General features: G+C 39.7%; 1 protein-coding gene across 1 annotated transcript; it reads left to right on the top strand.

Moving 5' to 3' along the window:
• Positions 1–4,152: 4,152 nt before the first annotated feature.
• Positions 4,153–11,116, top strand: ankk1 (ankyrin repeat and kinase domain containing 1). The gene is made up of 9 exons (XM_040131260.1): positions 4,153–4,337; positions 4,534–4,816; positions 4,946–5,097; positions 5,446–5,495; positions 6,220–6,375; positions 7,420–7,544; positions 8,631–8,664; positions 9,194–9,434; positions 10,075–11,116. The coding sequence occupies exons 1-9, from the start codon at positions 4,153–4,155 to the stop codon at positions 11,114–11,116; spliced, it is 2,268 nt and encodes a 755-aa protein (XP_039987194.1).
• Positions 11,117–22,960: the final 11,844 nt, after the last annotated feature.

The following is a 22,960-nucleotide window of genomic DNA, read 5'->3' as shown; positions in this document are numbered from 1 at the left end:
AGGTGGTAAAATATCGGCATAGGATAAGATTCAATGCTCTTGAGAGCTACGCAGGAACCAATTAATGTTCTAGTCTGAAACACACAATTTACATCCTCCAGCATTTCCCACAGCAACACAGCAGATTAGATACCCCATTCACCGCAATACCCCCCACTTGTTAATCTTGCTTGGTTGTGTTTAGCACTGTCTATGCTCACAGAATTTGGATCAGAAACACTGGAGTTGAACTTGTTCGTTACTAGAGGACATGAGGGGCAATAGAAAAGCCTTTGGCTCCAGCCAATGAGCTTACCCAACATGATAGAACCTGCTAATGCGATTGGCTGAGCTGCGAGATGTTGGTTCCATCAATGAAGACAGATTTCTCCCCTCAGGTAGCCTATCAAGAATCTGATCATGACCGCCTGGTTTTCATTGGAACATCAATCCAGGAGTCTGTCTGAAATAATAGTTTGAATTAGTGAAGCATGAAACTATGGCTGTCAGTGAATGTTAAATTCATCTATTACCACGCCTGCATACATAGAGAGAGAGAGAGCGAGTTGAAAGGTTGGGAGAACATTGTGTTGCAATGAGTTGACACTTCTGCAGAGTACTGCCCAAAAAAAAAAAAAAAAAAAAACTAAAACCATAGATGGTGCAGATACATTGTATACTTACGGTGATAATGGGTTTAATGTGTACGGCTTGTGTGGAGACAATTGCTGTTTAAAACCAAACAGAACTGACCCTGTATTTAACGATAATGCTCTTCCATGTTTTTAGGATTTGTTATTCTGTTCATCTCTTCCCATATTTCAGCTAAAAAAGTTTTGACAGCGCACCATCATGATCCACAGTGTATTAGTGTTTCGTAAAATAAGTTATCTGTAATCATATAAAGCCCCACAATATGTGTTTATAGGTTTTATTCCATTCTGGGTGTCGGCAGCCTGATACCAACAGACATATAGGGACATGGGACATGTCTAAATGTAAAGATGTGCATCCTCTCCCCACCACATTCCTAAAGGTTGAGCAAGCAAATTTAAAAGGAGCAGGGAGGGGAAATGCTATTGAAGTGGAATTACTAACAAATATCTCTAACCACATCTTGGACGTGAAAACCTCAACAAAGAGCCCCCTCAGTGTAGAAGAAGAGAAGTAATGACCTAAATCCTGACCTGTACCTGCTATTTGATGAGACATACGTTATGGACCGATATCCTAATGAATCACATCTACATTTACAGTTCATAAAAGCTACAGAAAGGGAGGGATGATGGGAGAGGACGGCTGCTTGGTGAAGGTGGCACACACTTGTGAGTTTGTGGTGAAGATTTGTGTCATACTTTCAGCAGGAACCATATTGAATCTAAATGTGCAATGTGCAAGGAATGAAGAAACCCAAGGGAGATGGCCCAAACATTTTTATATGAGTGCCAAAGCTACTGGAGGCCCATAGGAACAATTTATATATGTGTGTGTGTGTCTATTAATGTACATATCCAAGTTAATCTCTTTCTTAAACATCACAACAAAACAGCTCATGACCCCAGATAAATTCATCCGTAAAGGGGGTTGAATAAATATAAGTGATGGGCCTATGAAACATAACCGCAGGTGGGAATAAAAGGGAAGGTAGCAGAGGACAATTTTGTTTCCCCATCTTCTTGAATGAGTTTCTTATTACCTTAATCCTCTCACATAAGGCAGGCAGTTTAAATCTTTTCTCTCATAGAACACCGTGCTTTAATGATGCAGAAAGATGAAATCCACATTTATGGAGGAGGAGGAAGTCAAAGTACAAGGCGCTAAATGTCTTTACACACTGCGAACTGAAATGGGGGCAGTTCACACATCACAGCCCTTACAGCATCAGGAAAGTCACTCTAAGTCAGCTTGTTTGCAGCTTGCAATGCTAAATTTACAATTCATCTTGAATGATGATTAGCTCGGCTTCCTCCAACAGTCCAAAGACAGGCAGGTTAGGTTAGCTGGCGACTCTAAATTGCCCGTAGGTCTGAATGTGAGCGTCAATGGTCGCTTGTCTCTAAGTGTCAGCCCTGTGATGGACTGGCCACCTGTCCAGGGCGTACCCCGGCTCTCGCCCAATGTCGGCTGGGATTGGCTCCAGCCCCCCCCTGCCTAGCCAGTATCTACCCAAAGCCTGCATGTGAGGTGTTTAGGGAGCATCAGTAAATTGTATCTACAGAAAATAACCTGGGTTACACCCCCCCCCCTCTCAAACTGCACGAGTCTCTGCATACACATGGGTCACAAGCCGCGCCACCCACCACCAAAGTAAATTCTCAACCTGTGGGAAACACTGCTGTGAATATGACTACTTTGGCTTGGTTTGAATTTTCTTAAATTGTTTTAATGTAGCTTTTTTGGAATTGTTGTCATTTACCTACCATTACATGATAACAACAAAGTAATCCTAATATGTTTGCACAATAGTCTGGAAAGCTCTGAAGCTTGAAGCTGGCATTCAAATCAGTGCCCCAAACATCCAGAGAGTACAATTATCTCAGACAGGAACCTCCAGAAAAGAAGTACCTACACAAACCTGTTTCACATCAACTTTAAAGGAATAGTATGACATTTTGGTAAATATGCTTATTTGCTTTATTGCCAGATGTAAAGACCAAGACCAACCACATATCTCAATGGTAAAACTGAAGATTCAGACAGCTGGTTAGCTTAGTTTAGCATAAAGACTGGAGACAGGAATAAACAGCTAGCCTGACTCTGTTCAGAGCCACTAACCAGCACATCTAAAGCTCTATTATTACCATATTATATCATATTAACCCTTTCAAAAACCAAAGTGCTAAAACTATAGCTTGTTGGGGGTTGTGTGCCAGCCTATGGCCTGGCCTGACCATTGGGAGCAATTTAGGGTTCAGCGTCCTGCCCAAGGTCTCTAGGACACATGGGCAGGAGGAGCTGGAGATCGAATCAGGAACCTTGCGATCAGTGAGTGACCTGCTCTACCTCCTGAGCCACATAGCCGCCCCATTTCCCTTGTTTTCTTGGCCATGGGCAGGAACTTCCCCCTCTGGTTGCCTCACAGTGACAAGAAGACTCTCATAATCCCCCATGTAAAACAACCGTAACCATAAAACCTGTCGAGTTTTATAGGTGCTGGTACTCTGGGTGGACTTTGTTGCCTTTGAATAGAGCAGTGCTAGCTGTTTCCCCATGTTTCTATAATAACTGCCTGCTGGCTGTAGCTTCATATTTAACTGACAGACGTGAGAGGGGTAGTGATCTTCTCATCTACGTAGCTCTCGGCAAGAACATGAAAAAACATATTTCCCAAAATCTTGAACTATTTGTTCAGCTTGTCAGAGACAAAACCAATAAAATATATGTTGCATGTACATACATGGCAAGCCTTTCTCATGAATTATCTTCATTTTTATTTTTTGTTTTCTTATTTATAAATCAAGTTATGTTATGTAGACATTACTACTTAGAGTAAATGTGTATGAGCGTGTGGGTTGTACTCACACATACACACACACACACACCCACACCCTGGTGCTACAGAGAACTGCCACATTCTCAAACTCAAACTGCTGACTTGCTGAGCTGTTCCACTGGAGCTGCTGGGGGTTAAGTGCCTTGTTAAAGTGCAATTTGACAGAAGTGGACGGTTCATTAGGCAGTTCATTTACTGTATATACAGACCCAAATTACAGTGGGCATATCTATCATATCAGCTATCATAACTGATACTTTGTTGGTGCTGAATCTACACATTTCTGAGGAATGGTTTAGTTTTCCTCTCAGATGGATGTGAGCCAATCATCGCATTGGAGGGGGAAGATTAGAAATCATACACTGTGTCTGGATGACTGAAAGCTAGGTCAGCAATCTTGGCAGCTAAAAACTGGCTTTGCGACATTTCAGTGCAAGCAAGTTCTGCAGGTCAGCTCCTCCCACAGATCAACAGTGGAATCTAGTATGTACGTGACTCCACATGCCTTTCACACAGTAAAATGCATGTGTATCCATGTTCTACAACTGTCTTTTCCTGTGACACTCAAGCTCCTGCGGTTCCACTGATCGACATACATCTGTAGGATAAACCCTGTTTATGCGTAGGATTAGAGAGTGATTTTGCCGTGGGGACTTGCGTCAGAGAGGATCTCTCTGCTCATGGATTGCTTTGACGGATCCCATGGGCAGTTCAGGAACTTCAAGAAGGACGACTTTGAGGCTAACTGGATTAAGGTGGCAGAATGCAGATTTGGTCAGTTGTACCAGGTCAAGCTCAAACTCTGGCGGGAAAAGTGTGCCCTGAAAAGCTTTGACACAACTTTGTGTGCAAACAACTTTTACAGGTGGGACTAAAATAATGAAAAATAGCACACATTTCTTAGTATATTGAATTACTATTGAACTTTACAAAGATTTTGTGGTTACTCTTGGTGCCTTTACAAAGTTTGACACAGAAAATAATGTTTCCAGTGGTCAAAGCTCAAAATAACTATTAAATGCCCAAAGCCCCTTCGCTGACTATTATTTTTTCCATCACAGGAGAGTAATAGACGAGGCGTCCAACATAGCCAAAGTGAAATTCAAGTACATTATGTCCATCTACGGACTGTGCAGAGAAGCGACTGCTGTGGTGATGGAGTACATGAGTAATGGATCGCTGAACAATCTCCTAGCCAGTCACACTTTGATGTGGCCTAAGAAGTTCCAGATGATTCATGAGTCCTCCATGGGCATGAATTTCCTCCACAGTATGAAACCTCCACTACTTCATCTTAACCTTAAGACGTCCAACATCTTACTAGATGATCATCTCCATGTCAAGGTCAGTGAAACTCAGAAAATAGCATGATAAGACTGTAAATATTTACAGTGACCTCTTGACATTTCTGAGCTCTGCAGAGCAATATATGGTAATTCTGTACAACTGTGGAATTCTTATTTTTCTACTAAGATCTCAGATTTTGGTTTAATCCACTGGGAAGAGGGCATGAGCAAGAAGTTGTTCATGGAGCATCTGACAGCAAGAGGGAACATAAGTTACATTCCTCCAGAGACTTTCACTCAGTGCCGTGATCCTCCAGGAACTACCTTTGATGTTTACAGGTGACTTACCAAGGGCATTTTCAAAATTGCACCATCAAAGAGTCAGGACTTTTTTTTCTGATTCAGTGCACAATCCACAATTAACACAGTGTAACCTTGCTCTCTACTGTATATATTTTTACACTATTACATGTCACATGGAAGTATTCTATATATTCTCCTCATGTCTGACTCACTATTTCTTACCCTTTTTTATTCGCTGGTATTATTTTATCTTAAAAAGCATTATGTTTTTTTTAAAATATGAATTTTTTATATAAGGGGGATTGCCACAAAGTTCCCTGAATGCAGGATATGCAAAAGTGAGAAAGTTAGGACTGAATTGCCCCTTTCTGCTTTGATCTACAGCTTTGGAATTGTGATGTGGGAGATTCTGACACAGCAGAAACCGTATGCAGGTAGGAATTAATTCATATAATTTGAAATAATAATTTGAAATGTATCACATCTTCACATCAAATAGATTTAAATATGTAAATTCAGGAAGGAGTCATGTAACTCTCAATATTATCCATTAAAAAGCATAATGGTGAAGGCAATTTCATCTCACTGTTTCTAGAACTGAATGTTAAAGTTGAACACAATACACCTGAACAAACAGCCTCAGCACTCCAAAATATTGTAATTAAGTATAAAAAGTAGCAAAAAGTGAGAAAAGCACTCACTCAAAATGCCTCGTAACATCTACCAATGGGTATACAGCACTTTATTGAAATAACATGCTGAAAGATACAGTATATCAGTGCAGAGGTTAAAACAAAAGAAAGGAGCATATTGTTTTTCACACTTCAAATTTTATTCATGGCACTCATGAAGTCAGGGTAGGTGTTTTCCTATGAGCAACAACCCTTTATTAAGCCACGACTGACACTACTCCTTTACCATAAAGAACAGGTAACCATGTTGTGTGGAATTAATATGTAGTACCGTCACTTGATTTGCAGCGGTAGAAAATAATGTTCTCATAAACTGAGTACACAACATAATGTGGCCCGGTGCCCCTCTGGCAAAATGTTCTGCTATTGTGTTGACACAAGTAAACCTGCTTTGCTGCTGTGGTTGCTCTCTGCATGTGTTGATTTTCGCTGAACCCCATGTCTGACATCTTATTTGTGGACCCAGGGTGCAGTGTGACCACAGTGCTCTTACAGGTATCACACGGTAAGAGACCCTGTGTGGAGATGATACCCGAACAGAGGCCCCACGAGTGTGGTCAGATGATCAGCATCATGCAGCAGAGCTGGGACCAGGACCACAGGAAGAGGCCACCCTTCTCAGGTGCAGTGGTCAAAAACAAACAAACAAAAAAACAGAGCTGAATTGTTTTCTGCTAACTTTCTAATTTACATTTATAGTTCTCACTGGAACTGCAGCTCCTTATGTCACCACTGACTTCCCAAAGCTACTGAGTTGGTGCTTTAACAGAGCAAATTGACTGATTGCCCAGATGCATTGAGATGAAAAAACAACAATATTATTTCTCACAGATGATGAGCTGTAACAAGGCACCGGTTACAAGACACGCATTTGAATAAGATTTTAAGTTCTCCAAACTCGAGGAATGATATTTCTGAAGTATCCTGGAATAATGACGTGATACCAGAATTTTTAAGGCTTATTTTTACAAGGACTGGTTTGATTGCTCTATCACCAGTGTGCCCTTGAGATAATGATGAAATATATATGGGAAAGGATACATAGCATGCAAAATATCTTGGTTGCATCCATAGAAATACGATGTGTACTTTATCACATTTGTCTGATGTTATGTTAAATTGCTTTTGTCATTTTAATGTGTCATTAAGTTATATTTGAGTCTAAAATGGTGCAAAGATATTCAGCAATGCTATTAACTATATTCCCTAAATGAGAATGTCACAATGGGGGGAAATGTTTCTCTTTTGATCCACATATGTGTTGCAGGTACCAGCTCTGTGCAACAAAATATACCCAAAAAAACGAAAAGACATGTTGTGCTCTTTGGCTTTGTAGTGAGAATGTTGTGATGCTTGAGTGAAACACAAAGTGGGTCACCTCTGTTTAGACAATCACTTCTGACTTTACAAGTCATGTTAATGAATAAAAATTAGTGTTACGTATACTCATAAGCAGCAGCTATTCCAATTTGTGATATTCACAAAAACTCACTGCTGTTACTGTAACTACGAAAGAATTTACCATTAATTCATGCATGACTGTTCATTCTCTGTTGTGATGCAATTGAAATGAAATGAAAAGATCTCATCAAGTTGCAAGTATGGGGGTACATTTGTTTGATTAGGTAAAATTCAGATCAGTCCTTGACCGCTGTTTCGTTTGCAGACACTGTGAAGAAAACCGAGCCTCTGAGTGAAGTCCTGAAGGTCCCAGGACCAATCAACTATCACAAAAATGGTAACAAGGGTCGGACATCAGATTTTTCTTGGCTGGTTCCCCCGATACATAAAGTTAGTTCAACTTGATACACTGCTTTGAACGATACTGTAGAATCTATTGTATATAGTCCACCTTTGGCAAAATGGACAGCTCATGTTAGTGGTATTATAAGGAGGAGTGTGGGAAAAAGTTATATCCTGTACACTATAAAAGAGTCTACATCCACACTACTGGCTATGTGAGGACGTAATTAGGCATAGCGTTGCTTTAAGGTAAGTGCCAGTGTTGCCAGATTGAGCAATTTTACATCCCAAAGTTGCTGCAGTTTGTGTCAAAATTCCCAGTAACTCAGTCAAATCTGAACACGCAGACATAATAGACAAATTTTTAGATTCATTGACTTAGACTTTCAGAGGATATCATTGTCTCTGATATCCATTACAAATAAGCATCCATAAACATCAGTACATCCAATGGTACATGTCATATCAAACAGTAACTGCTGATAGCAAAATTCTGTGTACTTAATTTTCACTTACGATCTGTTTGGGCTACTATTTGTCAGTCAAATCTGGCAACACTGGTTAATGCTATCATTAGAGTGATAACAAGCTGACAACGACAATGCTAAAATGCTGATATTTAGCAAGTATAACATTTATCGTGCTCAACATGTTAGTTTAGCATCTTAGCATGCTAAGCACTGAACACAAAGTACAGCTGAGGCCGACAGGAATGCTATGAATGTCGCCTGGTACTAGATAAAAGGTTAGAGGATCATCAAAGTTTTTAGGATTTATACTCTAGGCACTTTGGATACCTGTACCAAATTTCAACCTCATGGTGGCGCCAGAGAAAAAATCAGGGGATCACCAACGTCAGTAGGCTTCATGCTCTACCATGAATGACTGTACAAATTTTTAGGGCAGTTTTAGTAGCCAGTCTGGCTAAAAAAAGAAAAGTGCAATAATTAATTTGCACTATTCTATGCAGATAAATGATTAATACTTGTACTTAACTGTTGAGTCATTCATACCCTTGAACACCCATGCCCATACACAGTATTGATTGATATGTGTGCTTATTAGCCACTTGTTATGATTGATGTCACAGCTAATGACTTCTGAAGTATTTTCTTTCTTTCTTTTCCATTGTAGATTGCTTTGCCTGAGATGCCTGACCTTCCCTCAGGTAAACACATGGGTAGGGCAGGATGGAAAATCATGTTCAATGCAAAGCCCAGAGGGCTGACATTTAAAAGTGCTATTTACAGTGCTGTCACATTTTTAATATTACCTTTAGTACTGAAAAGTCGACAGTCAACCATCAGTGAATAAAATAAGCATTCAGAAGCATTCTTACAGCCTCTTGGGTGCCTTTTCTCTGAAATGTTGACTACATTATTGAATAGATGATTCATAGTATGTTTTATTGTTCCTTTCTTTTCTGATCCCTATTAAAAATAGAAATGTATATGTACATTTGTTCAAACACTAATGCACTAGATAAACATTTCACATCAATAGCTGATACTGACTGAGAACCTAAGGCTCCAGAAATCTACCATTATGTACACAAGCATACTGCTATACACAATAAAATGAGGAAACTCAACTATAATAAAGCAAAATTCATTAAATACAAGTTCCCGTGAACCACAATACTCACCATTTCTGCAGCTCTTTTTCTCATATAATTCCCTCTGCGTTTCATTTTACAGATGACCAACACGCCACTGATGGCATTCTTTCTCTGCTGTACAAAAAAGACTTTGGTAGTTTCAGACAGTCTGTGAAAAGAGAACATGTGAAGACACAGTTTTCAGGAAAAAAGAGCCTTCTTCACTATACGGTAGCCAGTGGGGATGCAGAGAGCGTGGAGCGGGTCCTTAGTCTGGGTGCTGAAATCAACTGTACAACTGGCAGAGGTTACACTCCTCTCATTATTGCTGTTCTGCACAGGTCTGTATAAAATATTTTCGCATATTGTTCTAAGAGTGACACAGTGAAAAGTCATTTGTGCTAGCAACTGACTATTTTGATGATGTCTGCAGTTCTAAGGTTATTCAAAGTTAAAAATAGTTTATTAGGTCAATTATGTCATTGTTTAGGTAGACTTGGGAAAAGGCTTGTTTACTTTCTTGCAGATCCAGAAGATAGTGAGCTTAGTTTAGGATAAAAACTGGAGTCTACGCTAGTTGCCTGGCACCATCACATTTAAACACGCCCAGTAAAGAAATGCCCAGCACATAACCCCCAGTAAAACCACAAATTGTTGTTTTGATGTTATTTGTATAGGTCGCAAAGCCATTTGTATTGATGTATTTTTGTATAGATTGAACAAACAAGATATAACATCTAAATCAGAGAGCTTTGGAGGTGCAGGCAGGTGGATTTTTTGTCTTTTGACAGAGCCAGACTGGCTGTTTATCCTTGCTTCCAGCTAAAACAACCGGCTTTAGCTTCATATTTAACGGACAGGCATGAGAGCAGTATCGATCTTCTCATCTAACTCATCTAAGAGAGCGAATATTTCCGAAATTGTCAAACTATTCCTTTAAAAGTAATACAATACACTAAGGATGAAGCATCTTTTCTACAGGCTTCATGACATCATCTCTCTGTTGCTGGAACGTGGTGCAGCTGCCACCCAGGGAGATGAAGACCAGTGGACAGCGCTACATTTTGCTGCTCAGAATGGCGACGACAGAACTGTAAGTCTTCTTTTGGACAAAGGTGCTGTGGTGGATGCCCGGGAAAAAGCTGGTTGGATGCCCCTCCATCTGGCCAGCCAGAATGGGCATGAGACAGTGGTGCGCCTGCTGCTTTCACGGCAGTCAGAGGAAGCAGTTGGAGAACGGGAGGAGGCACAAGGGAGAACGCCTCTGCACCTAGCCTCCACCTACGGTCATCTGAATATTGCCAAGCTCCTCCTCTCTCAGGGAGCAGATCCCAGTGCTACAGACTGCTCTCTCTCCACTGCTCTTCACTTATCAGCTGAGGAAGGCCATAACAGAGTGGTGAGACAGCTGGTGAAGAGTGGGGCGAATACTGACAGTGCAGACAGCAGAGGATACACTCCACTTCACCTGGCTGCTCTGAAGGGTCATACAGGCATATGCAGGCAGCTGTTGTCGAATGGGGCTAGCCCAGACTCCAGGACACTCCAAGGCTGGACGCCCATGCATCTGGCTGCCCTGAGGGGTCACGAAGCCACAGTGGTCCAGCTGGAGAGTCAGGGCGGTTCTGTGAACGCTACAGGTGAGAATGGATGGACCCCGCTCCACCTCGCCTGCCACCAGAGCGAGCTGGAAGTGGTGGCAAAGCTCTTGGCAGCCAAAGCCGACCCAAACGTGACAGAGGAAGGGGAAGGATGGACGCCGCTACATGTAGCCTGTACCAGTGTCAGTTTTCCAAGTGTCCTCCACTTGATATCACATCATGCGGATGTCAATGCAGTAAACTCAGGAAAGATGACTCCTTTACACCTGGCTGCCCAGCATGGCTGTGTGCCAATTGTAAAGGCTCTACTGTTGAATGGAGCAGACAGGACACTGCTGGACTCCTCGGGATCCACAGCTCTGACTGTGGCCCGAAGATGTGAAAAATGGGAAATAGTGCAACTACTGGAAAAGGGATGTTAACTATGACTCTATTTCTGTATTAGGGTACAATGAAAACATCAGCGACACAACTTGAACACTATCCTTCTTTTGAGTTGGGCTTTTATTTTGCAGGTTAAAACAAGATTTCGAAAATAGTTTTAAAGTTGTTGTTTTTTTCGGAAACATAACTATACCACACAGTAGAAAAGCACAGGCTATTTGCTCTATTGTATCTGTCTAGTATGTTCAAGAAAACTGATTTTTTTTTTCACCCAATTTTTCTTACATATATTTAACAAAACCCCACTAAGTTTGGGTTTTGTCAAATCATTGGATAATTAAAATGTGACTATACATTTTCTAATGCAATTTTTGAACTTTTTTGATCTGATTTTGCTAGTAATTTCTTTGCTGTAAGTTACAAAAGAAGTACCATATAGGGTCTTGCGACTGATGCCAAATCAGGCATTTCTACTGAAACAATATATTACAGCCTGTAAAACCCTACAGGGTAAGCTGACACATGGGGTAAGAATCAGACTATAATGAAAAAACTCACATTGATTGTTCTCTTTGAATCACCTTGCTTCTTAATGTGTGCTTTCCTGATGAGCGGCATTAACGCTAAAATAAAATATAAAAGAGCTACTGTTATTATGACTATTAGAGAGACTAATAATTACGTTAAAAAAAAACTGATGACATAATAAATGGATCACTATTATTGGCACTATTTAACAACATCTATCGAGCTTTTCCAAACTATAAATGCATGTACTGTATATTTTTTATGACAAGGCAAGTTAACCCTGATTATCAGTCATCCCCTGCAGACTGGGAGAAGCACTGCTCAGTTTGTGCCATACTAATTCACCACAGTGACACCTTATTAAATTGAAATGAAATTCACGGATTCAGGAGCTGTATTGACCTACATGTTTACAACGTGTTCCGTGAAACCACAAGAGACTGATTCTGATGGAGGGGTGGGAGCTGAGCTGGTTCAAATTAAATGAACAGAGAATAAATATATTGAATTTAGACTGAGCTTAGATTTTTTTGGGGGGGTTGCTAAGTGACTGTCTTCTTTTTGAACTGTTATTTTATTCTAAAACTTTAGAATAAAGTTTGTCTCCAACTGTTTTTTGAATGTTTGTATGTCAACACTTAACCACCCACCCATCCCCTTCTAATCCCCTTGGATGGAAAAGGCATTGCTCACTGTGTGTGTTGGAGTTTAAGGTTCACTAAAATTCCACTTGTCTGTGGCTGTTCACCTGACCAATACACTGTGTAAAAGCAATCCAGTAACAAATAAAGTGCACAAACATAGATTTACATCAGATTAATATTCAGACACACAGAGCATGATGACATCAGTATGCAACAAACTAAGCTATTACCAGCTGTAACAGAAGTGACCAAGAACCTCATGGTCATTCTGGCTGCAATCTAGAGATCATTTGTGGAGATGGGAGAAACATCCAGAGGAACAACCAATTCTAAGCATCATGTCTGGTTTCCTCCAGTCATGACGCTTAGAATTGAGGCCACACAGTTCAGTCTTGGTTTCATCAGACAAGAGAATTGTTTCTTGTTTCTAACAGTCTGAGAATCCTGTAAGTGCTTTTTTGCATACTATCACTGAGGAGAAGCTTCTGTTTGGCCACTCTGCCATAAAGCCCAGGTCGGTGGAGAGCTGCAGTGATGGTTGTCCTTCTGGAAGATTCTCACATCTCCACACAGGATCTCTGCAGCTCAGCCAGAGTAACCACTGGGTTCTTGTCACCTCTCTTACCAAGGCCCTTCTCCCTATGGCTCAGTTTGGCTAGGCCACTAGCTCTAGGAAGAATCCTGGTTGTTCCAAACTTCTTCTGTTGAAGAAATATGGAAGCCACTGTGCTCTTGGGAACCTTCAGTGGAGCAGAAATATTTTCTGTGGCCTTCCCCAGATCTCTGCCTCGACACAATCCTGTCTCTGCACTCTACAGGCAGTTCCCTCGACCTCATGGCTCGGTTTGGGCTCTGATATGCATTGTCAGTTGTGTGCCTTTCCAAATCATGTCCAATCAAATGAATTTACCACAGGTGGACTCCAATCAAGGTGTAGAAACATCTCAAAGTTGATCAAGAGAAATGGGAGGAACCTGAGCTAAATTTCGAGTGTCATAGCAAAAGGGTCTGAGTACTTGTCAGTGTGATAGTACTGTTTTTCCTTTTTAATAAATATGCAAAAAATTCTTAAATTCTGTTTTTGCTTGGTCATTATGGGTTATTGAGTGTAGATTGATGAGGGAAAAATGAATTTAAACAATTTTGGTATAAGGCTGCAACAAAACAAATGTGAAAAAATTGAAGGGGTCTGAATATTTTTTAATAGCACTGTAGGTGTCACACAGAGATAGAAAACCTTGAAGTCAAATATCGAAAGGTCCTTGGTGAGCTGTATGGAATAACCCAAAGTAAAGTATCTGTTGAAATTTATCCACTACAGTTTGATAAGCAGCTATCACATAATGAGAAGAGGCTCTCTGGAGAGGGATGTGTACTTCAGGTTAGGTAGGATGATTTATAGTTGAAAGTGTCCTTTTTACTTTACTTACACATCTTCTATCAGCCAGTAATTGAGTTTGAAGCCACCTACACTTATTTCGTTTTCTAACAGGGAGACAAGCAGGAACAAGTTGATGTCATGTCAGCTGCTGGTACCACAAACACCAAAGAGGCAAGGAAAGAAACTGCAATGTGGTGTTTTCTTTCATTTGTGGAGGCACAATTTTATAATTATTATCATCATCATCATCATCATCATCATTATTATTATTATTATTATTATTAGTAGTAGTAGTAGTAGTATTATATCCTTTAATAACCTCCTTTAATAAATACTCTTATTTGACATTTATACTATTTGTTCAAATCAGAACAATAGCTTAATGAAACACGTCAGGATGCTACTCCACCTTGTGCTCGTGTTTATTTTTTGTGCAATGAAAAAATACCAATTTGTAAAATTGTTTTAAACTAACTTAAACGGAAACTTAGCTTCCTAACTGGTTTGACTGAACTCAGAAAAGGTGCATTTCCACCTACATAAATTAAAGATGTGTTGCTGCATTTGAAAACTCTAAAGGCTTTGTTGTAAAACTCATCAGGAGCAATTTGTATGCATAATAGTATTATCAAGAAGTTACACAACTGGATCATTTGGACCTGATATGTATGAGCCGTTTAATCTCATTCTCTAAATCCTTACCTAAACCCCCCTTAACTCCTATAGACTGTTGAGGCTGTTTACCAAGGTTTGACAGTACAGGTGTTGTGTTTGCATAAAGATTTTAAAATGTTATTGTGTTGCACCGAGGCCTGACACGTTGTTCAGAGGGTCTGTCTGACCTTCCCAGCTCTCCTCTTAATGATAGGATGTAATCTGGCTACTTATCGGTATATTTAGCTTCTCAGAGGAGAGCCATTATGCCCTCTGCAGAGCCCCTCTTAACTGGCAGGGTTAAACTCACTGTTGAGCTGTGCCCTGTGGTGTTTAGCCCCTGCAATCATGACTGATGCATTGTGTCTTTTGACCCAGGTGTGCCGCCTCAGCAGGGCTAAGCAGGCACCTAGGCAGGCTTCTCTGGTCCTTGCCACAGTAAGTGATTGAGTGATCTATCATGTCTCCTGGGGGATGATTTTTTCCAGAGAGATGATACGGAAAACATTTTTTGCTCCTGTCATCTCTCAGCGACCTATCACTCTGCAATATGACAGTGGAAAAACACCCCAGGTCAGTCTCTCTATATCCCCAAGGTTGTTGCTTGCTGATGTGCAAGAGACTGCTCTTTTTCACCTCAGTGAACCTCCATTCGGGTTACTGAGTGAAAGCTTTTTGATTAAACGACTTTCTTGTCACATAAATACTTTGAATAGGTAACCTAGATAAAGAAACATTCCACGATAGTTGTAGAAAAAATGATTCTTATTTTTTGCCTAAAGGATTCAAAAATGATAACCTGCTGCTCAACTTCAGAGTGTATTCTCAAAGCTGTTGAACTGTTGCTACTAAATGGCCTTGTGTTCTCCTGTGTATTCTTATTATCCCTTCAGCTCCCTTTCCTTGGTGTTGTCATGTTCTTGTGAAATGATTAATGGGGGATCTCATTGCTATCTGCCTAGCATCGAGCATAAATTTCCCATCACTCAGTGGCTTTACACTATTAGAATACCCTACATAGCACAGTATGCATAGTTTAGCAGCATTACACACTTGGGGGGATTGTATATCCCATCTGTGCTACGACAAATCAAGTCTGTGTGTGTTCATTTCATGCTTCACGCCCCTTTGTTTCTTGTGTATCTTATCTTTCACTCAGAAAATGACCTCATTTAGCCTTTTCTAATGATAACTAATCCATAAAGGCTCTGAGTTTGCTTCTGTTTCCTTTTTTCTTCCTCAAAATTATTAGTGGTTCAAAGAGTGTTAAATCCCTAAATTAAATCAGTGAAAAGCAATTTTCAACTCTGTCTCTATACAACATAATATAGCGGTTGGGCTGTAACTCCATCAGCAGCCATAATGCTGAGTAGTCTTTTGATTGTAAAGAGAAAGTCATGATAGGGAAAAGTGTAATTTGCGCAAAATTTTAGAAGAAGTAGCAATTGTTTGGCTGTTTGTTACAATGGTATATTTAATAGTGTGTTTTTGTACTTGTCAGGCAAAGCAGAAGAGTTGATGACTGCTTTTAGTTCAGCACCGCCCCTGCACATTTTCACATAAAGCATTAGTTGTTTGTGTTCTGTCTCAAAGGCTATAATCAAATTTGATGACTGGGTTATAAAAAGGGTTACACAGAAATAAAAAAAAAGAAGTGATACAGTTTCCTATAAAACATTTATTATCTGTACAACATATTTGTTTGTTATTTGGCCTTAAGCCCTTGGGTATCACAACTGAAATAATAGTCTCTGCAACACTGATGCACATGCCTGTGCTAGGCTCTCGGGCTGTAGTCTCCAGTTATATCCTGTTATGATTCATTGCATCAAATTCACTGAATTTACAGTAAAGCTATCAAGATTATTTTTCTTGTTCTTTAAGAGGCAATTACCACTACAGGCTTGTCTACAGAGGTTCAATGACTGCAAAATGATAGTTAATAATAATCATAGTGGTCAGATATTGAATTAAAGAAATCAAATGGTCAAGGCAGTCCAGGAAAACAAAAATTATTTTTTAAGAGAGCTACAAAGAAATGAATATTGTGTGTTATCAGGATTTTAATATCATTTGCGAGAAATTTGCAGGTTTTCTTTCCTGTAATGGAGTCATAGGGTAGGCAGTTATGGAAGCTGTTAAATTATGCAAGATTCACCACAAGAACTCAAACCTCAAGTAGTAAGTTGAGTTAAAGAGTCATAAAAAGATCTGTTGTTAAAAAAAACTGTAAGGGTGAAATCTTCTGACATTAATGTTTTATCATAAACAAAGAAGAATTCCACTTTACATAACTGAAACAAACCTACTGTGTGTGCCCTATCTGCCGTATGTGTGTAGCATCTGACTTCTGGAGTCTCACATTACATTCATCAATGCTCAAGGGCTGTGTGTGTTTGTATGATTGTGTGTGTGCGTGTGTGTGTGTGTGTGTGTGTGTGTGTGTGTGTGTGTGTGTGTGTGTGTGTGTGTGTGTGTGTGTGTGTGTGTGTGTGTGTGTGTGTGTGTGTGTGTGTATGTGTGCGTGCGTGCGTGCGTGCGTGTGTGTGTGTGTGTGTGTGTGTGTGTGTGTGAAACCCAATAATTCATACTGTCACAATTGTAATACTGGGCTACATTAATGAAGGTAATAGATGCCACAAATGCAGTACTATCCCATTATCTTTTAAAGTACGGAGAGCACAAAAGGTCTTGCAGCTCGAGTTCAGACACCGACACTAATGACCAGTTCTGACCTCTTGCAGACGTGCTAATAAACGTAGGGATCTTGGTAATGGCAGTCTTTGACTTAGACGCAAAATCAGAAGCTTACATGTGGCGCAGTTGTTGAAATAAATGATTGATAACTGATTTATTTGATCCTGCCACAAAAAGACATAAAATATGTGTTTAATATATTTTGTGCTTTCTGTCTCTAAATTGCTTTGTGCTCCAATTGTACCATACCAAAATAAAAAAGGGAATGAGAAAAGTCATGCAGCACATTTCAGCTACTTTTCAGACAAAACTCCTTAAAAGTTTTACTCTGTGCAGATTCATGACAAAAAGATATATAGCTACTATAAAGCAAGTGCAATGGAGATCACAGTACCATATCGTCCAAACACTTCTCTCCTTGGTCAAGCTGCCAGGAGGACCAAACTTACAGTAAATTAAACACTTCTCAGATATGTATCTGTTTCATTTCCTCCTGCTTCCACCTCTTGTCCTTCAGGCTTCGGTAAAGATTACATCTAACCTCTGCAGATGAATGAGAATGGTTTCCATCACAGGCCACTCCTTCCCTTAAAACAACACACCTCAAACCATCAGTTAATGCTACTGCTGCTCATACCCTGTCACTCTCAACAGGCTCGACAGTCACTCATGCATTATTCACTGTAAGTCATGCATAGCATGCAGGCATGTCAAATGGCATGACTTTGCACGCACACAAATTTACTGCACTGCATGAGCTGAAACAGCATTTTAAAAAATATGTGAAGGCACAGCATGATTCCGCAGAAGCTTATTTTGATAAGAATAACATTCTTTAAACAAAATGACGTGGTCAAGGGCTAAACAACCTTTCAGGCCCAGCATGCATACAACAACTAAAGTATCCCAATGCAGTAGGAAAACACTGGTGTAGCTCTTCCGCATAAAGTGTTAGGAACAAACAAATCATTTAATTCATGAAATCAGGGTTTTACTAATGCTCAACGCAAAAGCCGTTTCAGGAGAAACAGCGGACAATGCTGCTGCATGTGTTTGCTATCATTACCTTGTGTCAGCAGTTTCTAGCTGACTTGGCTTGAAACAGTACAGTTTCTCAGGAAACAGTGTTAGCAATGCTCCCGAGCTGGCAGGTCCCTCGTCAGGTGGAAAGTCCTGAAAACATATGAAAGCCTGTTTGTGTTTGTTGTTAAAGCAGTAAAGGAACAGTACAGTGAAATTTTCAGCTCCACTGCACTATGCAGTTGTTTTGTTCATTCGAGGCTGGCCTAAATGTTTTACACTGCAAAAAATAAAACCGGTTACTTTCACCTGTAAAAAAACTAAACTTGTAATGGCACATGATGACTTATTTTAGTTGTGTCGATAAAACTGTGGCCTCATATTTTACCTACTAAAACTATATTATACTTTTGAAATTTCCAATAAAACTGTGCCAAATCCCTTCCAAAATCCCCTTGATATTCTTCGCAGCAGAGTAGAAAATATGAACTGAGAATAGGTTATCTGTTATAACCTTTCCACACTCCTTCACGCTAGCATTAAAGCGTTAGATCTTGCTGAGAAAATGAATCAATACATTCAATACAAGTGTAGATAAAGGTGAGACTGGTGTCTTAGATATCCGAAAAGCCTAAAACCTTTAATTAGCAACTCTATGCACTGTCTGTGTAGATCTTATTAAAAATTTACTCAACATTTCTAATATCTTGGATAAAGATATAAATATAAAGTATTTTCCAGGACCTTTTCTATTTTTCTCCCTGTTCTCTTTTGTATCAGGATGACACTTGAACACATAACTAGGTGACAGATATGTCATGTTAAATAACACACTCTTAATGACTGTCAAGCAATATCTGTGATGCCTCAGCCACAAGGATGTCGATGTGGTGTCTTGGGTTGATAGCTGACAATAGAGCAAAGCATCTCAAACTTTATGATAAGGACCCTCAAAAGACACAGCTTGTCAAGCAGCAGTCTAAAAAGATGTTCATAACCCCAATGCTTATAATTGCTTTTTTAAATTTAGTTACCATATATAAATTCTGCTGATTGCACAAAATTTGCAGCCGAATCAGGTTAGCAAAGCTTTAAACTCTCTCTGCCTCTGATTCATCTTCGTCTGTTTTACATGCCGTGCTTTGTGTTCAGTGAACCAATAACTCCTGATTGCCTTTACCTTGATGTAGTACCTTTTGGTGAGTTAGGGGGATCGATGAACTTATCCTTGTCTCACACTCAAGGTGGGACAGAAAAAAGACAATTGGGAAAAGAAACTAAAACACCTTTAAATTATGCAACTGTGTTTTTAGTGTAGAAATTGCTGAAGTTGCCTTCTATGCACAATTGCCCCATGTAACTATGTATAAATAAAAAAAGAGCTGATGGGGACACTGATTGCTGTATTTTACGTAAACTGAGGTCATGAGTCAAAGTCATGCCAACACAACTCCGACTAACCTCAGAAAAATTTTGCCATGAAATTTTGAGCAGAAATTCAAGATCCCCAGAGGATGAATCCTAATGACTTTGGTGATCTCCTGACTTTTTTCTCTAGGGGCAGCATGAGGTAGACATTTCAGGTTTTAAGTGAAATATCTTGACAACTAATGGATGGATTGCCATGACATTTTGTAAAGACAGCAAATAACCCTGATGTCTTACTATTTCTGTGGGTCAGGTGCAAGCACTCCAATGCTTCTCCTGTCTCTGATTGTAGAGGGGGAGTGAAGACGGGAAAGAACTGGGGGGAGCAGTGTGCAAAAAGCAGAGAGTGGAAGACATTAAGCAGGGCTAAAGTGAAGACAGAGAGAGAGAGGAAGAACTCATCTCACCAAGAATGTGATTATGACTATCTACACCATGAGTGCTCTCCAATCTCTAACTTTCCCTCCAAGCACAATTAAAAACATCTCCCACTGCTCCTATACCAACCCGAAGCTTCTGATTTGATAGATTGTGTTAAGAATTAGATTGATACTCTGCCTAGGGGGATACATGATTACAAATGACTCAGGCCCATCATCACAGACCTCATCTAAAGCAGAGAAGAGCCAGGTGGAATTAGAAAGAAGAGGGAAGGGGTGGAGGCTGAATTGAAAAGCTCAAGCTAAAACGTGGAGCATATTCAGTCAATCCAATCATATCCATTGCAACACTGTCCTTTTCATTTTGGATCCAGAAATTTTTTGATTTAATTGTGAATTTTCCTCTCTCCCACTGTTATTAGAAAACAAGATTCACTGAAGTACACAGGGGTGGCCCCAAGCTCCCAAGGTCCAATTAATCTTTGTCAGCCTTTTTAAACTCTGTTATATCCATCATCACTTTAGTAGGGAAAGTTAAAAAAAAAAAAAAAGAATATGTATGAGAATCGTGAGGTGGATTCTTCATTCGAGGCAATAATTGCTTTGGTCAAGAGCTGTGATAAGGGGGAGTATATTCATAATTTTAACAGTCATTTCATTCAACACCCAAATGAATGCAATGATTTAATAATCGCTGATATCTTGGAGGGGTGCTCAAGCTTTTGAACAGCTACTGCAACAAACACGTATTTTAAAAAGGTCATGATAAGAGCTTCTCAGAGTGTTGTGAGTGTCTCATTGGAGCCTGAATGATGATAACAGGACCAGAGCCGTTGCACTTTAAAGGGGGTCTTTTTGAAATACCATTATCAGCTCCTTGACAATGAGTTTGGGCAAACCAACTTAGTGCTTCACTAATAGCGACACAGTGTAGCAGTAAATAATTCATACTGTCACAATGGCAATACTGAGCTATATTAATGAAGGTAATAGATGCTACAAATGCAGTGCTATCCCATTATCCTTTAAAGTACGGAGAGCACAAAAGGTCTTGCAGCTCGACTTCAGACACCGACACTAGTGACCAGTTCTGACCTCTTGCAGACGTGCTACTAAACGTAGTGATGTTGGTAATGGCAGTCTTTGACTTAGACGCAATATCAGAAGCTTACATGTGGCGCAGTTGTTGAAATAAATGATTGATAACTGATTTATTTGATCCTGCCACAAAAAGACATAAAATGTGTTTAAACCTTCACAAAACAAGAAAAGATTAAAATAAGAATAAGAAAACATAATATGATTAAAATGCTTGGCTTACCCTAGCCTATTGCACAGTGCACACACACGAGGGGGCTGCCCTCTAAACTTCCATGATTTACTGCATTCTCGTGAAGAAACGTAAAAAGGCACAAAATACACTTCACCCGCTTCAAGATGAAAAGAAGAAGCCAAGTAATTTCCCTTTTATGATACTCAACAAAAACAGAAACAAAATCTCGATCGTTTCTTTTGTTTTCCATTTTCAGATTGAATCAGATGACTGAATGAACAGATGACCTGCACACAGACAAGATGTTATGCATACAGCTGAAGCATGACAAAGGATAAAAACACTAAGGATTAATACAACTTGTTTCTTATTGTTATGTATTTCTTATATCTTAAATAACAAGGTATTTTTAGAAATGAAGTACAGTACTCTATGGCCCAAAATATCATTACAGCATTTCATAGAAGTTGTGCTTAGAAATACTACTAACCAAACTTCCTTATTAAATATTCATTTCACAGACTCTGGTATGAAAACTGTACTAGAAACAGACAGATATCAACAAATCAAATGCAGTTTTAACCCTAACCACTGTGGCCAAAAGCTAAAGAAAGTGTAGAAGTGCACTAAAAGGCAGTAGACTACAACTAATGTGGTGACAAAGAGTGAGCACTTAGTGGTGTTTTGGCAAACAATATGCTAAAAAAGGACATTTAGAAGTTAGGGAATTAATTTAACTAAAATATTTACAACAATAATTAAAATAGTTTCAGCCAACATGCATGGAAATAACGACTGAAAAACCTTGATGTAATAAATGACTCCTAACTAGCACATGCTCCTCAGAGAGCAGACAATGAAGTAGCCTCTTTTTACATTTCCTCTTTGTGTCTCATGAGCAGGCAGAACAATGGTGTTTGCAACTCTTTGACTTCTATCGATAATACCAATTTATCTATATGGTATTACCATATCTGCCACTGAGTCTCACTGAGCACATGGCCTTCTGGGCCTGAGCAGAGAATAAATGCTGATGGATGATGGTCCAGCAGTGATCACACTTAAGATTCAGATTTTAATAATTCAGGATAGCTATCATGATTCAGTTAATTAAGAGGCTCCTCATTGCTTGAACATGCAATACACACAACCCCCACCTCTGTCTAAACTCTGCTTCTGCAACCTCTGGGACTATTTTTGGATATGCCTGTCACCGAGCTCAGCCTAGCCAGAGACCGTACAGAGATGACGAGCGAAAACACCCACTGCAGATTGAAGGGGGAAGAACGGGAGAAGACAGACATAAAGAAGTCTAACCACAGAGACTCAGTATTTCAAGCTGCAACATCTATCTACGTGTAAAACTGACAGACAAGGCTACTCCCTTTGTTATTGACATTTTACATTTGATATTCCTTACAGCAGAATCAATGATAGGCTGTGTAACATCATAAATCACCAGTGAGTACCAATGCTTGGTCACTTGTCATTTCAGATGCATTATTAAGAGACAAGGAGGAGATTGATGGGGACTAGAGAGAATGTATGGATATGTTGGTCTCAGATTGTGTATCTGTATTGTGGGTAGCACCAAAGTAGAATGGAGCTTCAGTATATCAGTGATGCTTGAATTGGAGCCTTAGGGGGCTGCAGAGGGTGGCCAACATTCAGATATTTCCCCTGATGTAATCAGAAATTAAATCAGAGACACGGTGCTGCCCAGCAGCAACAATGATAAAAGAGAGATCAGGACCTTAGCTGTTTACAGACTGACAAAAAACAATGAGTACAAAAAGACCGCATTTCAGTTTAGGCTCTTCTGTGTTGTGAGGAATAACCACTGAACATACTTACATACAGTATGTGTGACCTGTGTG

This window comes from Xiphias gladius, chromosome 7, assembly GCF_016859285.1.
Source record: "Xiphias gladius isolate SHS-SW01 ecotype Sanya breed wild chromosome 7, ASM1685928v1, whole genome shotgun sequence".
Taxonomy (NCBI): Eukaryota; Metazoa; Chordata; class Actinopteri; order Istiophoriformes; family Xiphiidae; genus Xiphias; species Xiphias gladius.
The sequence above is the reverse complement of the archived record's forward strand: the minus strand, read 5'-3'. Positions and strand labels throughout refer to the sequence as shown.